This window comes from Felis catus, chromosome D1 (genome assembly GCF_018350175.1).
Source record: "Felis catus isolate Fca126 chromosome D1, F.catus_Fca126_mat1.0, whole genome shotgun sequence".
NCBI lineage: Eukaryota > Metazoa > Chordata > Mammalia > Carnivora > Felidae > Felis > Felis catus.
This window is the reverse complement of record NC_058377.1, coordinates 85195726-85219286: the sequence shown is the minus strand read 5'-3', so window position 1 is coordinate 85219286 and position 23561 is coordinate 85195726. Positions and strand designations below refer to the sequence as shown.

The 23561-nt window shown below is 38.9% G+C and overlaps 1 protein-coding gene across 8 annotated transcripts in view; it reads left to right on the top strand.

The window, feature by feature from the left end:
• Positions 1-23561, top strand: part of DCDC1 (doublecortin domain containing 1) — a 475155-nt gene that overhangs the window by 395629 nt on the left and 55965 nt on the right. For all 8 annotated transcript variants that reach the window (XM_045039088.1, XM_045039084.1, XM_019812218.3 and 5 more), the window contains 6 exons: positions 388-569; positions 4549-4647; positions 8955-9054; positions 11169-11304; positions 14153-14312; positions 22818-22976. In XM_045039088.1, coding sequence (XP_044895023.1) covers positions 388-569; positions 4549-4647; positions 8955-9054; positions 11169-11304; positions 14153-14312; positions 22818-22976 — 836 coding nt within the window. The remainder of the gene's footprint in view (positions 1-387; positions 570-4548; positions 4648-8954; positions 9055-11168; positions 11305-14152; positions 14313-22817; positions 22977-23561) is intronic.

Genomic DNA, 23561 nt, shown 5'->3' with positions numbered 1-23561 from the left:
TAGCTTAAGAGGATACTATCTCAGACTATTGTAAAACCACTCTTCGCACATTCTTCACATTGATTAAAGATACTTCACACACAAGCAAAAAGCATCCAGTTAATTCAGTTTTATCTTTTTAGAATGATGTTTCTCTGAGAAGAACTAAGTCCTCTATGCTGTGACACAACACAGGTTGTACGCACATTTTTAAACTGCTCATCTTAAAATGTTTCCTCTCTAATTAAGTAAAACATCACTTGGAATTGTCTGAGACATCTTAGGTGGCCAATACATTTTCTGATGTATGAACAAAAAAATTAAAGGTATAAGTTGTGTGTTTAAATTTTTTTTATATCTAGAAATGACTCTTCTTATTATCACATTCTTTGTCATTTTTTTCTGAAGGAGTTTGATTGGCCAATAGAAGGATTGCTGATTCCAAACAGTCCTCCCATGAAGAAATCCATCTGTAAGACCCCAGGGCCACCTGTCCCTGTGAGGCTGAGAGTTTTGCAGAATGGAGACAAGAATAAAAACAGAGCCATTGTTCTAATCAGTCCAGATGTCTCACCTGGACGGAAAATTCTGTAAGAACAACTTATTCATACTTCTTGTTTCTAATTTCTACAAATTTTTGTCTTCATTGTGTATGCTTTTCTGGGAGAATTCTGTGTTTGCTTGTTTATAAAAAGCAATCTGGGTCGTATCTTTTTATTATTTCATATACATTTATAAATAAAGATTTAACTTTTACGGACATTAATTTTTAAAGCAGTTTTTAAAAATATTTATTTTTGTGTGTGAGAGAGAGAGAAAGAGAGAGAGAATGAGTGGGGGAGGGGCAGAGAGAGAAGGGAACAGAGGATCTGAGGCTGGCCCTGCGCTGGACAACAAAGAGCCCATGAGGGGCTTGAACTCATGAACTGTGAGATCATGACTTGAGCTGAAGTCAGATGCTCAACCAACTGAGCCATACAGGCTCCCCATGTTTATTTTTAAAAAGGGTTCGCATGTTGATATTTGGAGATGAAAATAGAGACTAAGAATTAGTTAAAATTTGTTGGGAATTTAACCCTACTGATTTAGGCTAAGCACAGGAGAAAAGAATCAGAAATGAGTAATTCTGATCAAAAAAAGTTGTAGAATCAATGTCCATTTTGAATTAGCACTTTTGTTTTATTAATGTATCTCAAAATAACTGAGTTCATAAATGGCTTCTTAAACAGAATTGTGTAATTCCTTTTTAAATTATTATTGTACATTATTATTTACATTAAGATTTCTGGCATATTTAACATACAAATATAGTTCTCAAAATATAGCTTCATATAATTTATATCTCTGCCTTAGAATACCATTTTAAAAGCTTATCATCCTAGAAAAACATTGATCTGCAATTTAGCTTATGTTAAAAGATTGGAATAAAATCTCATACAGCCAATATTTCTCCAACATTGCAGAAAAATCACCTGCTGTATTTTCATTATGTTTTATGACAAAAGAAATCTCAGACCAGTGCAAAGCTGCGATGTAAAGAATGAGTTAAATACATTGTTTCTCATATTATTAGCAGTGATTTTACCTCTTGACCTTTCTTTTGAGATGTTTAGAATATTTGAGGCTGCTGATAATCATTTAATATTACTTCCTTCACATTGATTAAATATACTTCATACACCGCTGAACAATGAGTAACATTCAGTTCGGCTGTCCACTGAACTGCCTGTAAAGATGATAAAGTAAAAAATTAATCTTCAAAGTAAAGTCAAGCCTGAAATTGAAATCTTTGACGCATACACTTCATAATTAGCTCATTCAGCTAGATGTAAAATGTGAGGGTAATGCCCTTAAAGTAGTATATGACTTTTTTTTAACATCCAAAGTTAACAAATAATTTTTGTCCCTTCCTGTATTTATCTTTCTAACACTATATCCTTCAGTGTGGCTCCAAACTATATACAGATTTTATTTTTTCACATGAATGTTTTAAAATGCGTAGTTCAATCAGGTAATCCAAACATAATTTGAGAGATTTGTTAATGTCGACTATTCCAGTGAAAGTATATGAAGCCCTCTGTTATATTCATGGAACAGCATGCCCTAATTAATCAAGTATTCACTCTGTTCACTGCATAAATTAATTATTCCCAAATAATTAAAATACACTGGCATACACTTGACACTAACACTCTGCTAAACACACATTAATTTTTCTTGGTCGACTCAGAAAGTTTTCTACAGGATCCTCAATAGCCTTGTTTGCCCTCAGAGCTGTATGTAAGTACTGGTTAACAAAAGGTTCAAATGGAAAGATTTTAGCTAACCTTAAGGGGCAGATGCATTGCCCAGCTCCAAGGGCACTTTTCACATTGTATTCTATATAAATGGCAACCCAGAGTTGTGCAAAGTAGAAGTCCTGCTGTACTACTTTTAATATATCCAAGCTAAATATTTTTTCTTTCAGAAGAAATAAATGCTAGTGACATATAGGGGTTCATTACTTGCATTCACTTGAAAGGAAAGATAGTTGGGCTGTTTAGTGTCTACACACAAAATCAAGCTAGCATGATGAATACAGATTCCTTTTAACCAAATCCTATCCTAGTAGCGTGCTGTCCTTTAGTTACTTAATAAATCATTCTAGACAGTTTTGAGAGGAATTTGTTGTTGCTAGTTCCTTCATTTACAAAGCCAAAGGAAGGTCAAATATCATTTGTTTATTACTGAGTCCATCATTATTCTTGATGAGTAACAAGATCTTGTCAATTCATCTTGAATAGTGGCTGTCAAACTCATATAAATTAAAACCATTATGATTTCAAGGTGAATTTCATCTCTCAGAATAGTAGGTTAAACACGGAAAATTTTATAGTGTTTTTTTAAGGAATTGTAAGAAGAAAGGCTCAATGTGAAGCTATGTAATAAACTTTATATTTTTAATTTTTTTTATATTTTATGTATTTTTGGTAGACAGAGAGAGACAGAGCACAAGTCGGGGAGGGGCAGAGAGAGGAGACACAGAATCCGAAGCAGGCTCCAGGCTCCAAGCTGTCAGCACAGAGCCCGACCCGGGGCTCGAACTCACAAACTGCAAGATCGTGACCTGAGCCACAGTCAGTCGCTCAACCGACTGAGCCACCCAGGCACCCCTATAAACTTTATATTTTTAGATAATTTTAATGAGTACATTGTTAGTAAGTTATGATCCCTGGACTCATTCAAGCACCTTCATACAGTGTTTAAGGGTCTTTATGATTTGTTCCTGTGTATTATTTTTCTAGCTCTGTCTGTTATCAACACTCTCTCCAATTCCCACTCTTAAATCCCTGCCACTCCCTAACACCTTCCGTCTGCTTTAAAATTATAAAGGTCTTCTGGGAATGAGTTTGGATTTCATTTCTAGATGTTGACCCTAAACTTGACACTTCCCTTTCCACCCCTTAATTAGTTGTAGCTTGTTTCTCTACATTCTCCATTGCTTTGATCACCGTGGGCTTCTCCCCAACATAGCTCCTACCACTCTGTTGTGGTTATCTGCTTATGTTTCTACCCATGAGACAGAGAACAGGGACAATGTGTTCTTCATCCATATATGTGCTTTCTGCTATGGTCGGGTCATGGGACAGTGTGTTCTTGTCAATCAAATATTAAGCCATTTTATTCACCACATGACACAAGGCCCACAATAGGCCCTAAATTAGTGCTTACTGAATTCATTCACTTATTCATTCAGTCATCTATCTTTTTATTTATTATTAATTATATTTGATTACCATTTTTTGTGAATGAATGAATAACTATATTTGACCATATTTCTTTCATTTAATATTATATAGAGATTCTAAAACTATACCAGATAGTTTTCTAACTTAAAAATTTGAATAGTTATATATTAACAATTAAGCATTTTTTTTCTATGATCATTATTATTCACTTTCCAGTTTAAAATTTTTTAGGTTTGGATTGATAACATAAATAATACATGAATAAATATATGAGTATGAACAATATAGAAATAAAACATCATAGTCAAATGAATATACTCTGTACCTTTTATTTAAAATTGATAAATTCACATCTCAGAATGTTCAGCATTATTAGAAGAGGATTAAAATACTGAAAATTCATTTTCTTACATAAATTTCTCATAGTATAAATTTTTATGAAGCTTAATACTTAATTGCAATAGATTTTTTTAAGTTTATTAATTCTGAGAGAGAGAAAGAGCAAGTGTGAGGTGGGGGAGGGACAGAGAGAGAGAGAGGGAGAGAGAGAATCCCAAGCAAGCTCCTCACTGACAGTGCCTAGCTTGATGCAGGGCTCAATCTCACCAACTGTGACATTATGACCTGAGCCAAGATGAAGAGTTGGATGCTTACTGACTGAGCCACCCAGGTGGCCCTTTAATTGCAATAGTTCTTGAAATCCCATTTTTTAAGAAGGCATATGATTTTAGGACGAATTATGATAAATTAAAACCTAATGATGTTTTCACATATTTAAAGATGAAATGTAATTGACAATGTATACTGACATATCAGTCAAATCTTGGATCATTTGTTTCAGAAATGTTGACACTGAAAGGAAAAAGAATGTGAAAAACTACAATACTAAATATCCTGTAACAGAAACAATCCAGACTGAATTTCACCAACTTTTGGAGAGGTAAATACTTACTATCCTAAATGCAAAGGTATTTTCCATTCCAATGCCTGAATAGTTACGTAAAACACATAACACAAAATACATATGTTATCTGTATAAGAAAGCTCTTGTTAACATAATGATTCTGGAGTCTTTAATCTGTGAGATATATAAACTATGTGAGTTTATGATACTAGTGTTAGTTAATAAATTTTTGCTCCAAATTTCAAGGTCTGGCAATTTCCTTCCCCTAGCTTCTCAACTACCAATTCTGTAAATATAAATTAGTCCCACTTAAAAAAAAATCACAATTGTACAGCACTTTTCCTTGGTTTCTATTTGTTTGAATTGAGGTTAGTCGTTATCTACTTTAAAACAGTTTTTAATTGTCATCAATCCATATCATATTTGTGAAATGCATTGTAACTTTTCTTTTGATGAATACTTTCCTAACAAGAGTTACTCCATAGAATTCGATAACTGTTTAAAGGCAGAACACCAGGTATAAACATTTTTAAAAATGTCTTTTTTTTTTTAGTTTATTTATCTATTTATTTTGAGAGAGAGAGAGCACATGTGTGCACCGGGGATAGGCAGAGAGAGAGGGAAAGAGAGAATCCCAAGCAGGTTCTGCACTGACAGTGCCGAGTGTGGGGCTAAACTCACAAACTGTGAGATCACAACCTGAGCCAAAATCAAGAGTTGGACGCTTAACTGACTGAGCCACCCAGGCGCCCCCAAAATATGTCTTGTTGAATATGAGGGGGAGGTCTTACAGAATGCAAGGAAGATTATGCTGTTTTTTTTCTTTAATAATTCACTACAGATAGTTTTGATGATCGCTTCTTGTTGGTGGTAGTTCTTCCATCTCTAAGTCCTTCCATCTCAAAGGCAGATCTGGTAGTATGACAATCTACTAAATCTACTAAACATAGATTGTTTTTGTTGATACTTAAAGTTGCAGGTAACATGGAGTACTGAAAAGACTACTGGGTTGAGAGTCAAGGGGATTGATTTTAACCCCAGGTTTGCCAGTAACTAGCTGGAAAACTTCAGCAAAGCACTCCCCTTCTCGGAGTCCCATTTTCCTCCTTGTTAAACAGGATTGGTTGAAGAGCTAAAAGGAAAGCATTAAAGAATTTGATTCTTTTCAGTATCTGTTATGTTCACGTCATGTACATCAACCGCCATTAGATATTCTGGTGGAAATTAAAAAAAGGGAGGGGAAAGACATTCCTTGCTCTCAGAAAACTCCTAACTTGTTGGGAAGACAGTTTGCTTAGTGAAACAGTAAAAAAAAAAAAAAACAAAAAAAAAAAACCACACGGGCAGCATTTAATTGTGCAGAAGTGGAAATGATCAAGGGATCATTTTATACATGGCCAGGAAGGGGAAAGAACCTGGGAGGGGCAGCTCTTAGGGGAAGGCCACATGGAGAGGAGAGAAAAAGAGAAAGATACAAAAATATGGAGATAAGAAGCAAGAAGATAAAGAAAAGAAGAAAGCATGTATCCATAGCTTCTGTGGGTTTTGTTACTGTTTTGAAATAACTGGAAGGGTGTGGTGGGGCTCCTGGGATGGGCGTCCAGGCGAGCTATTGGAGGAAGTCTGCACTATTGCAGATCTGTAGCCATCTGCAGACCCTGGAGACACAGTTGCTCCCTCCCACCCCTGCCCTCCTCTCCCAGGGCATCCTGTGTTGTAGTGAAATACAGCCCTCATGGAGCCAGCTCCACTTACTGCTCCTCTCTCGACTCAGTCCTGAGAAAGCACAGAGATAAGACTCTGCTTTTCTGGACTCCCTGTAAATCTGAATAGGCCGTGTGGTTGCCAGTCCTAACTCCTGGTGTGTAAGTCAGAGGACCTTGGTTCTAGGACCTTTGCCTCCACATGACAGAGAAACCCTGGGCCACTTGCGAGCATCCAGCCTCAGTCTCCCCATTCTTTAGATCTAGTGTGTCATTATTCTATGATGATGGCCTCTCAGGAGGCTGTACAATGTTGTGAACGACTCAGATGTAGGTCGGAATTTCAGCTCTCCTCCTTGCTAGCTATGCAACCTTGGGCAAGGCAGTTCACCTTCAGGCTCAGTTTCCTCATCAGTGAAATGGGCCTCTCCGAAATGGTGTAAGAATTAGGTGAGAGTAGACATGAAATGCTTGCAGTGCTTGATCCATTTGAATAATGTGTTGCTGACATTTTATGTGCCAGGTGCTTTACCGATATCCACACATTTAATCTGTAAAACATCACTGTGAGATGAGTACTGCCATATCTGTCTTTTACTGATGGGGCAAATGAGGCTCAGAGAAATTAAGTGACTTCTTTGAAGTTAACATAGCCACTATAGGAGGGCTGGGATTTGAACCCAGGCAATGTGACTCCAGAGTCCACACTCCTTATTAGGCACTTAACAGCCAATTCTTTTCTTCTCTCTCCATTTATGTAGGCTGGCATGTGACTTAGAGGAATTAAATACAGAGGAAACAGCTTATCCCAGTCCTCTCTAACCCACCTACATGGGCCAATTAAATTCAGCACCATTAAAACCAGGGTTTCAAAAAAGGAAGGGAGATTTACCAACCACCCATCCCTTCTATTCTCCCACTCATTGTCCTAAAACAGGATATTACCATAGTCCAAATGTTCTCCAGGAAAATGTGAGTGGGATCAGATACGATAATGGTAACTCTTCTTAGGTTATGCTATAACTGCCTGGACCCACAAAGATGTCCATTTAGGGAAAGTAGAAGAAATCGGGTCGAGTCTTTGGGCAGCAAAGAAAGAATCAGACACATCTTGTGGCTGGGGGCTCAATCTTCCTACAGTTCTCTCCCACTCCCTCCCCAGCAACTCCTGTGGATGAGAAATGTGGCCAAGCCGGTCCATCAGCTTCCGGAGCTGTGACACGAGGTGTATTTCCTTCCAAGACCTCTCAGAGAAATGGAGTGCCTAATTATCTGCTCAATTGCTTTATCCCATCTGAGGATATAAAATTGAGAAATATTCTTCATACAGCTCAGCCTTCCTGATGAGCACAAAGTCACTTCTAATTCACTTACTATAGATAGTGCATTCTAATATAAAATATATGTAGCAAGAATCTTTTATACTTAATTGTTGCAAAGGCAGGATCACCTCAACAGTTTTCTCAATAGCCGCATCATATTCCTTAAACTCTCCCTCCTCTTCCCACAATTCCGCCTCCTTGCAGCTATCCTGAACTGGCTGGGTAATTTCCAGCCTCTCGTGCCTTCAGTCCATCTTCCACCTTTCTGACAGTTAACTTTCTAAAGAGCAGATCTGATAACACCACATTTCTTTCCTCTTATCTGAATGACTTCCTGCTGTTCATGGGATAGAGTACAAATTAATTAGTCTGGTATCTTAAGTGCTTTCCGTGTGTTCCTGTCTTCTTTTCTAGCTTCATCTGGCTCCTGCTCCTGTCTATACACTCAAGTCCAGCCATACGAAACTTCTCAAAGTCCTAACCCTTCTTGACAAACTCCTATTCACCTGTCAAAGACCAACCCAAAGGTCACTTCCTTAGATACAGGTTCCCTGGAGGAATTCATTGTGTTGTTTTTCCTGGGTTCTCACAACACCCTGGCCAGGTGCCTGTGACAGCACCCAGCCCTTTGTATTATACTTCAGTCGCTGACCTGTCTCTCCCCTGACTAGATAGGGAGCTCCTCAGGAAACGGGAAAACGTGCATTCATTTTGACAGCCATAGGGCAGGTCAAATGCTTGTTTGGGGCCTAGGAGGTGGAAATCACTGTTTTAATGTTTAACCAGGCTAAAAGTCCCTATTTGAAAGGGCGTTAAAGGGCTATAGAGATCACTTCTAATGGAGGGAGATGAGGAACTGCTTGGTGATGGATATGACTCTGGGGAAAGAATATAACTTCAGTAGAGAAAGCAAGGAAAGTGTTTTAGGTAGAAGGAAGAGCATGAGAAAAACAAAGACACAGATAGAAAGTATAGGGGCATATTGAAGAATGGAGAATCAGGAATAATATGCCTGCTTATTTGTTGATCGTGCCCAGCAGTGTGCTAAGCACTTCTCAAAATCAACCCTTAATCTTCACTAAAACCCTGGAAGATAAGAAATGTAGGCTTAGAGAGGTTAAATAATTTGCCTAAGTCCCCCAGCTTGTATAAGGAGAATGAGACTCCAAGAGCCTGATGGGCTCCAGGGCCTACCTCTTGACTGTCTCCACAGGTCTGCAGCACGAGTAGTTGTTAAAGACTTGATTTCTCATATTTTCTCTCTTCTTTGCCAGAAGCCTTCTGTATACAAGATGAATTTTTGTGTCTCTTACTACAGGTGCACTGAAATTTTAAATTTACCCTCTGCAGCTCGGAGATTGTTCAATGAAAAGGGAAAGGAAATCTTTGCCCTAAAAGACCTCCGAAGGGACGAATTGGTAAGGACATGCATGTGAAACTGGAAATGTTACTCCACACATACAACTAAAAGACAAATGTTTCAAAATGTGAAACTTCAGACATTTACCACTTCCCCCCTTATTTTCTCTCAGAATTGTCCTCACCCAGCAACCCTCACAAAGTAACACTGATCACTAGCTGTTGAGAGCTTACCATTAGGCATTATCCTCAGGGCTTTCTGAAAATGAGCTCATTTAATGCCCATCACAGCCCTGTGGGGTGGATGCCCTCACCACCCATTTTATAAATGAAGGTGGAGGTGGGGAGAAGACCAGATTATTAACCACTTGTAATTTCTGTCTTCTACTCTGAAGGAGATCCTCTCCTCTTTTTGAGGCCTTCCAAATGTAGTTGTTTAGTGATTTCTTACTAAGTGATAATTTCACTTTTTCAGAAAAAAATTGTATCTAGTGTTTCACATGCCCTATTTGGGTGGCTGGAGAAGGCTAAGAAGAAGGACTTTAGCAGCCCACTGTTATGGGATGGGAGTTGAGGTATCAGTTCGAAAAGAAAACCTGCCTGACTGATGCCTGAAATTCTTTGAGCAGAGAACCAAGCTCACACCATATTATCAGAAGTTAACTCAGGCTCTGAATGCAAAGACCTCTTGAGAGAATCTTTTTTTTTTTTATGTTTATTTATTTTTGAGAGAGACAGAGTGGGGGGAGGGGAGGGGCAGAGAGAGTTGGGGACAGAGGATCCAAAGCAGGCTCTGCACTGACAGCAGGAAGCCCAATGCCAGGCTCGAACTCACGAAATGAAACTAGAGATCATGACTTGAGCCACTTAACCGACTGAGCCACCCAGGTGTCACCCCCTCCCCCCCCGCCACCCCTTGAGGGAGTCTTAAACTGAAGTACCAGTGACCAATATCAGAAGCAGCATGACAGAGGGGAAAATCTGTGTCCTTGGAGTCTGGTAGATAGATCTCTTTTGAATTCCACTTCTCTCACTTCCAAGGTTTTAGTTTGTTGGTTTTCCTCTCCTTTGCTGCTGTGTTTATTCATTGTGTTATTGCAGAAAGAATTAGGTGGGTTGCATTAGACCATATGATACAAAAAGATAAAGGGAAGGGAAGGAAAAGTCTCTGAGGCCACTGAGGTGAAGGGAGGTAGGATGAATTTGGGAGTGACTGTTATAAGATCCTGTATATTTGCTAGAAACAAACCTGTCACTGAGCAGCCAACATAGAGATGAAAACGTCAACAGTTACATGATCAAGTGTGTACAGAGGAGAAAAGGAAGGCTGTTGTTCAAAAAGAAGTCTTCGAGAAAGTTGTCCCTGGGTCGTCATGCAGAGAATGTGTATAATCACTAGTGTGGGACCATGGAAGTGGCAGCACTGAGTGTCATTTTTCTTCTTAACTGAATGTTCTGCATATATCACCCTGTTTTTTCTTACTTCAAAGAAATATGAATTCATTTAAGACAGACATAGAAGCAACATGAAGAACAGGTATGATCTGTAATCTGAGCATCTAGAAATAACCACATTAACATATGACAGGTTCATCCATACCAGTCAGTCATTGTCAAACTTTTTCTGTAAAAGGTTAGTTTATAAATATTTACAGACCATATGGTCTCTATCGAAACATCACCTCTTGCCACTGTATGCACAAAAGCAGTCACAGCATGTACATGAATGGGCCTAACTGTGTTCTAATAAAACTCTATTTACAAAAACAGCAGCAGGCCAGATTTGGGCCTCAGCCCTAGTTTACAAACCCCTGATCTCTCCCTCCCTCCCTGTGTCCCTCCTTTCCTTTCTTTCTTCTTTCCTTCCTTCCTTTAACAAATTATTTATATAACTTTATTTTGAAAAATTACAGAGTTACAGGAAGTTGCAAAGATAGTATGGAGAAGTACTTTTTTTTTCCTTAGTATAAAACCCTTGAGATCTTTCAAAGTTGTTAGGTTTATCGATAGTTTTGCCTTTTTATCACTGAGTATTTGTCAATGGTGTCACAGTTTGCTTAACCATTTGCTGATTATAGGACATTGTGTTTGTACTTTGGGCTGATTTGGGCGATTACAAATAATCCTGCTGTGAAGAGTTGTACATGGGATCAGAGACTCATTTCTTTGCTAGGTATATGTTTCATGTGGAGAACGTTGGATCAATCCTGATGTGTCCGTTGCTCAGCAAAAGAAGCAAATCTTCCTGAGGAACTTAGCATCAGATATTTCTAAAATTCAAACTTTCTGCGGCATACATAAGATAGAGGGTAAGCATTGGGATTATTTACCATAAAATATATTGCCAAAATTAAATAGTTGATTCTGCCTTTTTTTTAATCCGTGCTTGTTTAAATAGGTCATATTTCACCCCTATATCCTGCTGTTTAGCTCTTTAAACTAATGTATGTATTTAACAGGATTGCATATTTTCATTCACACTACACAGTGATGTGCAAAGAAAGTGTAATTTATTTCGTCTTTAACAAATTCAGTCTTCCAGGGGTGCCTGGGTGACTCAGTCGGTTGAGCGTCCGACTTCGGCTCAGGTCATGATCTCCTAGTTTGTGAGTTTGAGCCCCACATTGGGCTCTGTGCTGATAGCTCAGAGCCTGGAGCCTGCTTCGGATTCTGTGTCTCCCTCTCTGCCCCTCTCCCACTCACACTCTGTCTCTGTCGGTCTCTCAAAAATTAATAAATGTTAACAAAATAAAAAAAAAAAGAAAAGTAAAACGAATTTAGTCTTCTTTGTTTTCCATTAAGGAAAACATAAAATGTCCGATCAGGTTTAAATTTTGGCCCATCCAACTAATTTAAATTGTCCCTTTAGGGAGAGCTTTCATATTTCCCATTCCCCAGAGTCTCCCTCAGTTCCTCTCTCAGATAGAAGGGAAGAACTTGGGGGACAGGGTGTCTTGCTTTCTGGGTCTTGCTGGCTGATATTCATGGCTGGGTGACCGTGTTCCATTCCTTTGGCCCAGACAATGCTTTGGATGGGAGGTGCTTCCTGCCTGACCCAGCCTTTCTGCTCTCTCTGGCCCTCTGAAGCCTGGCTGTGTCTGAGTGGTCATCTCTGAAATCTTTATTACAAGACCCCTTCACCCCTCCTTGGCAACTACTTCCGGAAACCTTCCCAGCATGACTGTCGGCACATCTTGGGTCATGGCCACACCCCTCAGAAACAAGATCCAGGTTGATACAACTGTACCTCAGATTGGAGTGGTGAAGGCAACTTGAGAGGTGACTCATCACAGTGTTCTCAACAATGAACAGTGTCCTCAGTGTTTCCTTGGTGTAGCGTAGGTACCTGAAGTGAAGCCTGTAGGGGGAATCATGATACCCAGTGCTGTTTTTCTGCTTTCCTCTGTCTTCTGTCTTAAATTCCCTCAGGCCCAGAAATGGTAGGTTTTCTCCAAGTCAACCTTGATGTTAAAGCTGATATGCTCAGTGGGAGCTAACAGTGTTTAGAAAAAACCTAAATCATGACAGTGTCATCCTGATTGACATGGCCTTTGTCTTATGGCAACATGCTGTACTTGAGTGTCACACTATCTTTGTATTTTGCTTTCCTTTTGTAATATTTCTTATCAACTTATGGTCTTCCTCCTTCCCTTAAGGCTACCCCAGGAACTAGGACAAAGGTCCTATGTATAGAACGACAAAAGAGAAAAATCACTAATATAATTTAAAACATTTCCCTGTTACATATATTGAATGCCGTACAGTAAGTTTTGCATGCAGCTTTCAAGGCTTTGGGGACTTCCACTGAGGAATTTAGGATCCTAGAGAATGATCTAGAGATATGTATGTAAATAATATGCCCATTTGAAAGGCTAGAATTTACAATAACTAACTAAATAACTAAATAACATTTTTTTGGAAACACCTATTTTTTAGTACTTTTTTTTTCCTTAGGCACTTTTTAAATCGAAAGTTAATTGATATATGGTGTTGTATTTGTTTCAAGTATATAATATAGTGATTTGATATTTGTATACATTATGAAATGGTCACTGCAATAAATCTAGTTACCATTTGTCACCATACAAAGTTGTTATAATATTATTGATGATATTCCCTATGCTGTACATTACATCCCCATGTCTTCTTTATTTTAGAACTGGAAGATTATACCTCTTAATCCCCTTTATCTATTCCATCCACCCTTCTACCCTTCTGACAATTATCAGTTTGTTCTCTGTATCTGTGAGTCTGTTTCAGTTTTGCTTTGTTTATTTTTTAGATTCTACACATGTCTTTCTCTCTCTGCCTTATTTTATGTAGCATTATACTCTGGAGGTACATCCATGTTGATGCAAATGGCAAGATCTCATTTTCTATGGCTGCATAATATTCCATTGTGTGTGTACGCACATGCACTTTTTATCCATTCATCTTCCCATGGACATTTAGATTGTTTCCATATCTTGGCTATTGTAAATACTGCTATGATCTACATAGGGGTACATATGTCTTTTCAAATTAGTGTTTTCATTTTCTTTGGATATATACCTAGAAGTGGAATTGCTAGACCATACAGTAGTTCTGTTTTTAACAGAGGAACCTCCATACTGTTTTCCGTAGTGGGTGCCCCAAAAGTACATCCCCACCAAGAGTGCACGAGGGCTGCCTTTTCTCCACATCTTTGCCAACATTTGTTATTTTTTTGTCTTTTTGATAATAGACATTCTGACAGATGTGAGCTGATATCTCAGTGAGGTTTTGATTTGCATTTCCCTGATGTTTAGTGATGCTGAGCATCTTTTCGTGTGTAGGTTGGCCATCTGTATGTCCTCTCTGGAAGAATGTCTGTTCGGGTCCTCTGCCCATTTTTTAATCAGATTTTTCAGGTATTGGATTTTATGAGTTCTTTGTATATTTTGGATATGAACCTCTATTTTTAGTACTTTTGACTGACAATATCTTGAGAGGAAGGAATCTACAAAAATTAAGTGAAATCCAATTTATTAAAGAACAACTATTAATTACAGTTAGAATGTGTTCTCTTAGGCCAAATAGTTGAAAATTGTCTGCATTTTTATTTTAACGTGTGTTTTCAAATTCCTGGTGTTCTGCGATCATAACTAATGTCCTTGCAATTTGCATGTTTCTGCTCAGCTCTTGTTTTAGAAGTGCAAAGTGACATTGTGTCTGGAGCCAAGCTTGCTGTGCATAAACCTGTAGCAATTTTTGGAGAAGAAAAGCAAATTATGGGACCAAAGGAAAAGCAAATGGAAAAAAATGCTTTAACAATGGAAAATGCTTCCAGTGAAATTCTGTAAGTAATCAGTGTGGCCAGAAAAGCTACCTGTTTCCTATTTGAACTCAGCTCATTAGCTCAATAACAGCACAGAGCCCATGCAGGGAACCCACACCGGGTTTGTGAAGTGTATGTCAGGTGAAGAGCTAGTAAATATTTAATTAGTTTTCTGTCCAAAAGATAGAGCTGGAGCTTCCATGTTCAGCCATCACAAGGATCTACTTTCAGCTATTTTGTTATTATATTACAGTTTTTAGAAGACTAGAATTTTGGAATTGCCAATTATTTGAGGAATTCATCATGTTTTGTCTCCATAAACGTTGATTCCAGGAACAATTAAATTAATATAGATTCAAGCTGGATTCATGTTAATATACAGTTGTCATCCTGGGTCACTGAAGTAGTTTTCTGATTGGTCTCTATCTCCATTTTCTCCAACTTCCAGTTCACCTCAAAGTTCCACCCACAGACAATCTTTCTAAAACCTAATCCTTTTTATACAGTTCTTCAGTGGCTACGTACTGCAGATAGAAAAAATACTTAGTCTGTAATCAAGCCCTTCTGACCTGAGTCCAGGCCTGTCATTGACCCTCATTTGCACCCCCAGGCCCACCTCCACTCCACACTTGTTTCTTCCTGACACATGAACTAAGCCCCAGCTCAGCAAGCTGTCACTGAACATGGCACATTCCATTTATGTACTATTGCACGCCTCTGAGCCACTTGTTTCTCTCCACCTGAAGTGCCTTGATCTGCCTGGTAGTCATCTGTGGAATGGTTCTTCATCATTGAAAACAATCATGGTAATGACTGCACACAGCAATGTGCCTATCAGTCCCCACCACCACACGCCCCTCCCCAACAACCAACAGCCTGGGAAATCCATGAGGGCAAAAACTCCTGTCCCACATGCTGTGTGAAGACCAGGATAGCTGCCTTTAATCATTTACTGAATAAATGAAGGAATGATTGAGTGAGTTTCCAAATTCTAAAGCCATATATGGCTAGTCAATTACCATTGTGATAATAGTGAATATTAATTTATATATCATTGTTACAAACTATTTAAAAATTTTTTTCAACGTTTTTTATTTATTTTTGGGACAGAGAGAGACAGAGCATGAACGGGGGAGGGGCAGAGAGAGAGGGAGACACAGAATCGGAAACAGGCTCCAGGCTCCGAGCCATCAGCCCAGAGCCCGACGCGAGGCTCGAACTCACGGACCACGAGATCATGACCTGGCTGAAGTCGGACGCTTAACCGACTGCGCCACCCAGGCGCCCCTGTTACAAACTATTTTAAAAGACTGCTTCTACCCCTCAATTATAAGGATATCAACTCAAATATAAGGACATTTTAGGAAACAAACCCCTCATTGTTGAATGATTCATCTAGTCTCATGTCCTGACACTAACAAAGGCATCAGAAGGCCTTTTTCAGAAAGAGATGATTTGATCTACATGGTATATTCCTCAATGGCTAGAGAATTTCTTAAGAATGTATCATCTAGCCTCTGAATTATTAGACTGCACATGGGAAAAAAGTACACAGAAAGTAAGAAAAAAGAAAGAACATTTCTGAGAGCAAAGATCTACATTGTTCTAACTTATAGATTTCATCAGGTCCTGGAGTCCTTTAGGTAGAAGTGATTGAGTCCACTCAGAACATAAGGCAGGAATCTCTTGCACCTTCCAGATAGGCTCTTTTGATCACATCTTTTCTTGAATACTCATAGTAACAGGGACATCGCTAGTTTGAATTTTTTTTTTTCAACGTTTATTCATTTTTGGGACAGAGAGAGACAGAGCATGAACGGGGGAGGGGCGGAGAGAGAGGGAGACACAGAATTGGAAACAGGCTCCAGGCTCTGAGCCATCAGCCCAGAGCCTGACGCGGGGCTCGAACTCACGGACCGCGAGATCGTGACCTGGCTGAAGTCGGATGCTTAACCAACTGCGTCACCCAGGCGCCCCGGGACATCACTAGTTTGTAAGGCAGACCATTCTAATGTTGAAATTTAGAATGTCTCCATCCTATGATTTCATTTTTTTCTCTGTCCATACCATTCCTCTCTACTTAAAAGTCCTTAAGAACACAATTCATATGGGATCCTGGGAAGATGGCAGTGTTGGAGGATTCTGGGTTCACTGCGCATCCTGCTGATCACTTAGATTCCACCTACACCTGCCTAAATAACCCAGAAAACTACCAGAAGACTAGCAGAACGGAGTCTCTGGAGCCAAGCACAGATGAGAGGCCCACGGAAGAGGAGGAGGAAGAGAGAGGGAAAGGTGCTGAAGGTGTACTTGAAGAAATAATAGCTGAGAACTTCCCGGATCTGGGGAAGGAAAAAGGCATTGAAATCCAAGAGGCACAGAGAACTCCCTTCAGACCTAACTTGAATTGATCTTCTGCATGACATATCATAGTGAAACTGGCAAAATACAAGGATAAAGAGAAAATTCTGAAAGCAGCTAGAGAGAAACGTGCTTTAACATATAAAGGGAGACCTATAAGACTCGTGACCGATCTCTCTACTGAAACTTGGCAGGCCAGAAAGGAAGGGCAGGAGATCTTCAATGTGATGAACAGAAAAAACATGCAGCCGAGAATCCTTTATCCAGCAAGTCTGTCATTTAGAACAGAAGGAGAGATAAAGGTCTTCCCAAACAAACAAAAACTGAAGGAATTCGTCACCACTAAACCAGCCCTACAAGAGATCCTAAGGGGGATCCTGTGAGACAAAGTACCAGAGACATCGCTACAAGCATGAAACCTACGGACATCACAGTGACTCTAAACCCATATCTTTCTATAATAACACTGAATGTAAATGGATTAAATGCGCCAACCAAAAGACATACGGTATCAGAATGGATAAAAAAAACAAGACACATCTATTTGCTGTCTACAAGAGGCTCATTTTAGACCTGAGGACACCTTCAGATTGATAGTGAGGGGATGGAGAACTATTTATCATGCCACTGGAAGTCAAAAGAAAGCTGGAGTAGCCACACTTATATCAGACAAACTAGAATTTAAATTAAAGGCTGTAACAAGAGATGAAGAAGGGCATTATATAATAATCACAGGGTCTATCCATCAGGAAGAGCTAACAATTATAAATGCCTATGCGCCGAATACAGGAGCCCCCAAATATATAAAACAATTACAAACATAAGCAACCTTATTGATAAGAATGTGATAATTGCAGGGGACTTTAACACTCCACTTACAGAAATGGATAGATCATGTAGACACACGGTCAATAAAGAAACAAGGGCCCTGAATGATACATTGGATCAGATGGACTTGACAGATATATTTAGAACTCTGCATCCCAAAGCAACAGAATATACTTTCTTCTCGAGTGCACATGGAACATTCTCCAAGATAGATCACATACTGGGTCACAAAACAGCCCTTCATAAGTATACAAGAATTAAAATCATACCATGCATACTTTCAGACCACAATGCTATGAAGCTTGAAATCAACCACAGGAAAAAGTCTGGAAAACCTCCAAAAGCATGGAGGTTAAAGAACACCCTACTAAAGAATGAATGGGTCAACCAGGCAATTAGAGAAGAAATTAAAAAATATATGGAAACAAACGAAAATGAAAATACAACAATCCAAACGCTTTGGGATGCAGCGAAGGCAGTCCTGAGAGGAAAATACATTGCAATCCAGGCCTATCTCAAGAAACAAGAAAAATCCCAAATAAAAATCTAACAGCACACCTAAAGGAAATGGAAGCAGAACAGCAAAGACAGCCTAAATCCAGCAGAAGAAGAGAAATAGCAAAGATCAGAGCAGAAATAAACAATATGGAATCTAAAAAACCTGTAGAACAGATCAATGAAACCAAGAGTTGGTTTTTTAAAAACATAAACAAAATTGATAAACCTCTAGCCAGGCTTCTCAAAAAGAAAAGGGAGATGACCCAAATAGATAAAATCATGAATGAAAATGGAATTATTACAACCAATCCCTCAGAGATACAAGCAATTATCAGGGAATACTATGAAAAATTATATGCCAACAAACTGGACAACCTGGAAGAAATGGACAAATTCCTAAACACCCACACACTTCCAAAACTCAATCAGGAGGAAATAGAAAGCTTAACAGACCCATAACCAGTGAAGAAATTGAATCAGTCATCAAAAATCTCCCAACAAATAAGAGTCCAGGACGAGTTGCATTCTTATACACTAATAATGAAGCAACAGAAAGACAAATAAAGAAACTGATCCCATTCACAATTGCACCAAGAAGCATAAAATACCTAGGAATAAATCTAACCAAAGATGTAAAAGATCTGTATGCTGAAAACTATAGAAAGCTTATGAAGGAAATTGAAGAAGATATAAAGAAATGGAAAAACATTCCGTGCTCATGGATTGGAAGAATAAATATTGTCAAAATGTCAATACTACCCAAAGTTATCTACACATTCAATGCAATCCCAATCAAAATTGCACCAGCATTCTTCTCGAAACTAGAACAAGCAATCCTAAAATTCATATGGAACCATAAAAGTCCCTGAATAGCCAAAGTAACTTTGAAGAAGAAGACCACAGCAGGAGGCATCACAATCCCAGACTTTAGCCTCTACTACAAAGCTGTCATCATCAAGACAGCATGGCATTGGCACAAAAACAGACACATAGACCAATGGAATAGAATAGAAACCCCAGAACTAGACCCACAAACATACGGCCAACTAATCTTTGACAAAGCAGGAAAGAACATCCAATGGAAAAAAGACAAGTCTCTTTAACAAATGGTGCTGGGAGAACTGGACAGCAACATGCAGAAGGTTGAAACTAGATCACTTTCTCACACCATTCACAAAAATAAACTCAAAATGGATAAAGGACCTGAATGTGAGACAGGAAACCATCAAAACCTTAGAGGAGAAAGCAGGAAAAGACCTCTCTGACCTCAGCCGTAGCAATCTCTTACTTGACACATTCCCAAAGGCAAGGGAATTAAAAGCAAAAATGAACTACTGGGACCTTATGAAGATAAAAAGCGTCTGCACAGCAAAGGAAACAACCAACAAAACTAAAAGGCAACCAACGGAATAGGAAAAGATATTTGCAAATGACATATCGGACAAAGGGCTAGTATCCAAAATGTATAAAGAGCTCACCAAACTCCACACCTGAAAAACAAATAACCCAGTGAAGAAATGGGAAGAAAACATGAATAGACACTTCTCTAAAGAAGACATCCGGATGGCCAACAGGCACATGAAAAGATGCTCAACGTCGCTCCTCATCAGGGAAATACAAATCAAAACCACACTCAGATATCACCTCATGCCAGTCAGAGTGGCCAAAATGAACAAATCAGGAGACTATAGATGCTGGAGAGGATGTGGAGAAACGGGAACCCTCTTGCACTGTTGGTGGGAATGCAAATTGGTGCAGCCACTCTGGAAAACAGTGTGGAGGTTCCTCAAAAAATTAAAAATAGACCTACCCTATGACCCAGCAATAGCACCGCTAGGAATTTACCCAAGGGATACAGGAGTACAGATGCATAGGGGCACTTGTACCCCAATGTTTATAGCAGCACTCTCAACAATAGCCAAATTATGGAAAGAGCCTAAATGTCCATCAACTGATGAATGGATAAAAAAATTGTGATGTATATACACAATGGAGTACTACGTGGCAATGAGAAAGAATGAAATATGGCCCTTTGTAGCAACATGGATGGAACTGGAGAGTGTGATGCTAAGTGAAATAAGCCATACAGAGAAAGACAGATACCATATGGTTTCACTCTTATGTGGATCCGGAGAAACTTAACAGAAACCCATGGGGGAGGGGAAGGAAAAAAAAAAGAGGCTAGAGTGGAAGAGAGCCAAAGCATAAGAGACTCTTAAAAACTGAGAACCAACTGAGGGTTGATGGGGGGTGGGAGGGAGGGGAGGGTATGGGTATTGAGGAGGGCACCTTTTGGGATGAGCACTGGGTGTTGTATGGAAACCAATTTGACAATAAACTTCATATATTGAAAATAAATAAATAAAATAAAATAAAATATTCAAAGTTCTCTGTCATCAGCCTACTGGGTTATCTGTTTTCCGGGCTAACTTTCACTAGTTCTTTGAACCACTTCTGATGACTCAATCCTAAATCACCTTATATTAGACAGTCACTTTAAGATTTCCCCAGACTTCCTTAGATATGTTTGTTTGGAAGTTTTACATATTCGAGAGGTGGGATGATTTAAGGAGGGGCATCCATAAAGCAAGAGGCTAAATAGATCTAGAAGGAACGCTTTTTAAAAAAATTTTTTTTCAATATTTATTTTTGAGAGAGAGAGAGAGAGAGAGAGAGAGAGAGAGAGAGAGAGAGAACGAGCAGGAGAGGGGCAGAGAGAAAGGGAGACACAGGATCTGAAACAGGCTCCAGGCTCTGAACTGTCAGCACAGAGCCCAACAAGGGGCCCAAATCATGCACCTTGAGATCATGACCTGAGCTGAAGTCAGACTCTTAACCGACTGAGCTACCCTGCACAAGGAAGGAACCTGTTTGATAGCTAGGTTCTGTGTAAAGATTTCTGGTAACAAAAATAAGCAAAATGGAAAAGAACTCTGGGAGTACTCACTTCAGCTTTTCTGCTTTGTGGAAGAAAGGGCCTTTTTAGCATGGAACTCAGGGAAAACTTTCTCATTTCCTTACTGAATTATAGGCAGTCCCTGCCCACTTTAAGAGCCTCTTCACATAGTACCTTTTCCACTCACTGCACACCTATGACCCAGTGTCCTTCTGTTCCTCAAATGAACCAAACATATTCTTGCTTCAGAACCTTTCCATTTATTCTTTTCTCTGCCCATAAATGCTCTCTCTCCCTAGATCCTCACCTGGCTGGCTCCTTCTCATTTTCCAGGTCTCAACTCAAACATCATCTCTCAGAGGAGTCTGTTCTGACTACCTTGCTAAAGTAGACCCCCCTCCCCACCAGCTAATTTCTATCACAATATCTTGTTTTATTCCACTTATGGCACTTGTATTATTTATTTATTCATTTACTTGTATATTATCTCTCTTCTGCCCACTGGAATGTAAGTTCTATGAATCTTGAGAATTTACCTGTTTTGTTCATCACTGTATCCCCAACACTTATAATTCTGTGCCTATCATATAGTAGATGTTCAAGAAATATCAGTTAAAGGAATGAGTTGACTATGGAATGATTAGTCGTGTATGAGTCATATAAGTCATTAAATGAATGAGTAGAGAAATGAATTAATAAAGGAAGGTATATTTAGAAAGGTCTGTTCTAAATTGTCTATTGTCTTGACTGTTCTTCATTTGCCTGGAAGCCAAAGATCATACAGATAAATTCCAAGTTAGGAAATTAAACATCTGGATTGGGGGAGGAATCTTGTTTACACCTTGATAAATATGTTAAAACTAAGAATGACATTTCTGTTTTTTGTTTTCCTCAGTCAGTGGGAAAGCTGTGTTTTTTATTTTTAACACAAGATGGCACTGTTGTTTTTTTAACTGTTAGACTTTTGACTTGAGAAGCTGTGTGTGCTGCAGCTCTGAATGAGGCAGCTGTTACCCACCAATTTCAGAGCCACATGTAATACTTTTGTTACATTTGAAAAGTGTATGGTCTGCTCTGCTAACACAGGAATTGACCCCAAAGATTTTGGTAATTTGATATCGCTTGCAGCTATATCAAAAACCACAAGCGCCTTGGCACTCACAGCCTCCCCGCATCCCCTAGCTTGATTTACATACATGCATATTTGCTGCTCTGCGCATATATTTAACCCGCCTTGGACCCAGCAGTCCTCATATTGTGTCGTGATCCCATGGAAGCAAATGTACCTTAAACAGTGCCCCAGAACTTGATATATACGGATCCGGATGGTGGCTATGCTCCTGCTCACACCTTCGTCTTAATAAAAAGCCAGAAGGCTGACTGACTCAGTTATCCAAGCTCTGACTATTTAAGTGTTTTAGTACATTATTCTTTATCAAAAACTGGCACGAACATGCCCATGCTCTTGGAGCCTCTCTAGGTTTGAGAGGAAAAGTTAAGTTAATTAAGATTTCTTAACACTGTCTAATGAGTAAACTTTATGAAATGCAGTAATCTAGGCTGTTCTGTTCCAGACAGAATTATGACCCACTTATGGAGCAGGCAGAAGGAATCTCATTACACATTCATTATAAATTTCTTAAACTACCGAGTAGCCTTAATCTCGCAATTTTTGAAATATAATACATGGCCCCCTTTTCCCCAAATAAATATGGTAAAGATGAGTGCTATTTATTATGTAATGGAGGAATTTTATTTGTAGGCTTATATTAAAAGGTCTAAATTATGTGTTAGGAAGATATGGATTTGCGATGTTAGGCACGACAATGGAAATGCGATTTACAGATCTACCAATATCCTTCAGGATATGATCAGACTATCCCTCAGAGAAAACTCTGTGAGTAAAAATCAGAATTCTTGTGTTTGCTTCTGAACTTTGGTAGAGATTCACATGCAAGAGCCCATCTTCGAATGAAAGCTTGTCACACACTTCCCAGATATGCCTGGCAGGAAACTCCTCATGACTTTGATGAGGATGACAGTCTTACAAAGAAAATGGAAGAAGCACTCTTTGAAAATGTGGAACCACAGAAGAAATACAGGTAAAAAGTTGCAAGGGATTCTTGTGAGAGATTTCTGCCTGGCCTTAGATTTGCTCACTTTGGGGCAAAATGATTCTTGTGGGTTTGCCTTACTGTTAGCCGCATGTACATCAACATGCACATTTTTGTCTTTCTTGTGTCTGTGACTAAGTATTTGCAAGTACTTGTGGGAAGGCCCTTCTCCCTTTAGCTTATTTTGTGCCACGTGATGTAATTTCTTGTTCACTAGTGTGTCTTTTCCATTCAGCAGTAAGCTCATCCACCTGTGCCTCCTGATAACTTAGCACCAAGCCTGTGTGTTTGTTGAATGAATGTGTGAATGAACTTAAGAATAAGCACATGAGATTCTTTGATGTCTTTAAGAAATACGGAAAATGTAGTTTCTTCTTTTTCATTTTATTTTTTCCTGGTCAATGTCCAATGAAATAATAGGAATTTATAGTACTTTGTATCATTCCATAATCATTAGATGTTTGCGTAACTTGATAGCATTTTATATAAATTAAACAGTCTTGGCACTTCGACCTTTAGCATAGAGTAGGGGCTTCATAGATATTTATAAATATATTTGATTGACAATGCATT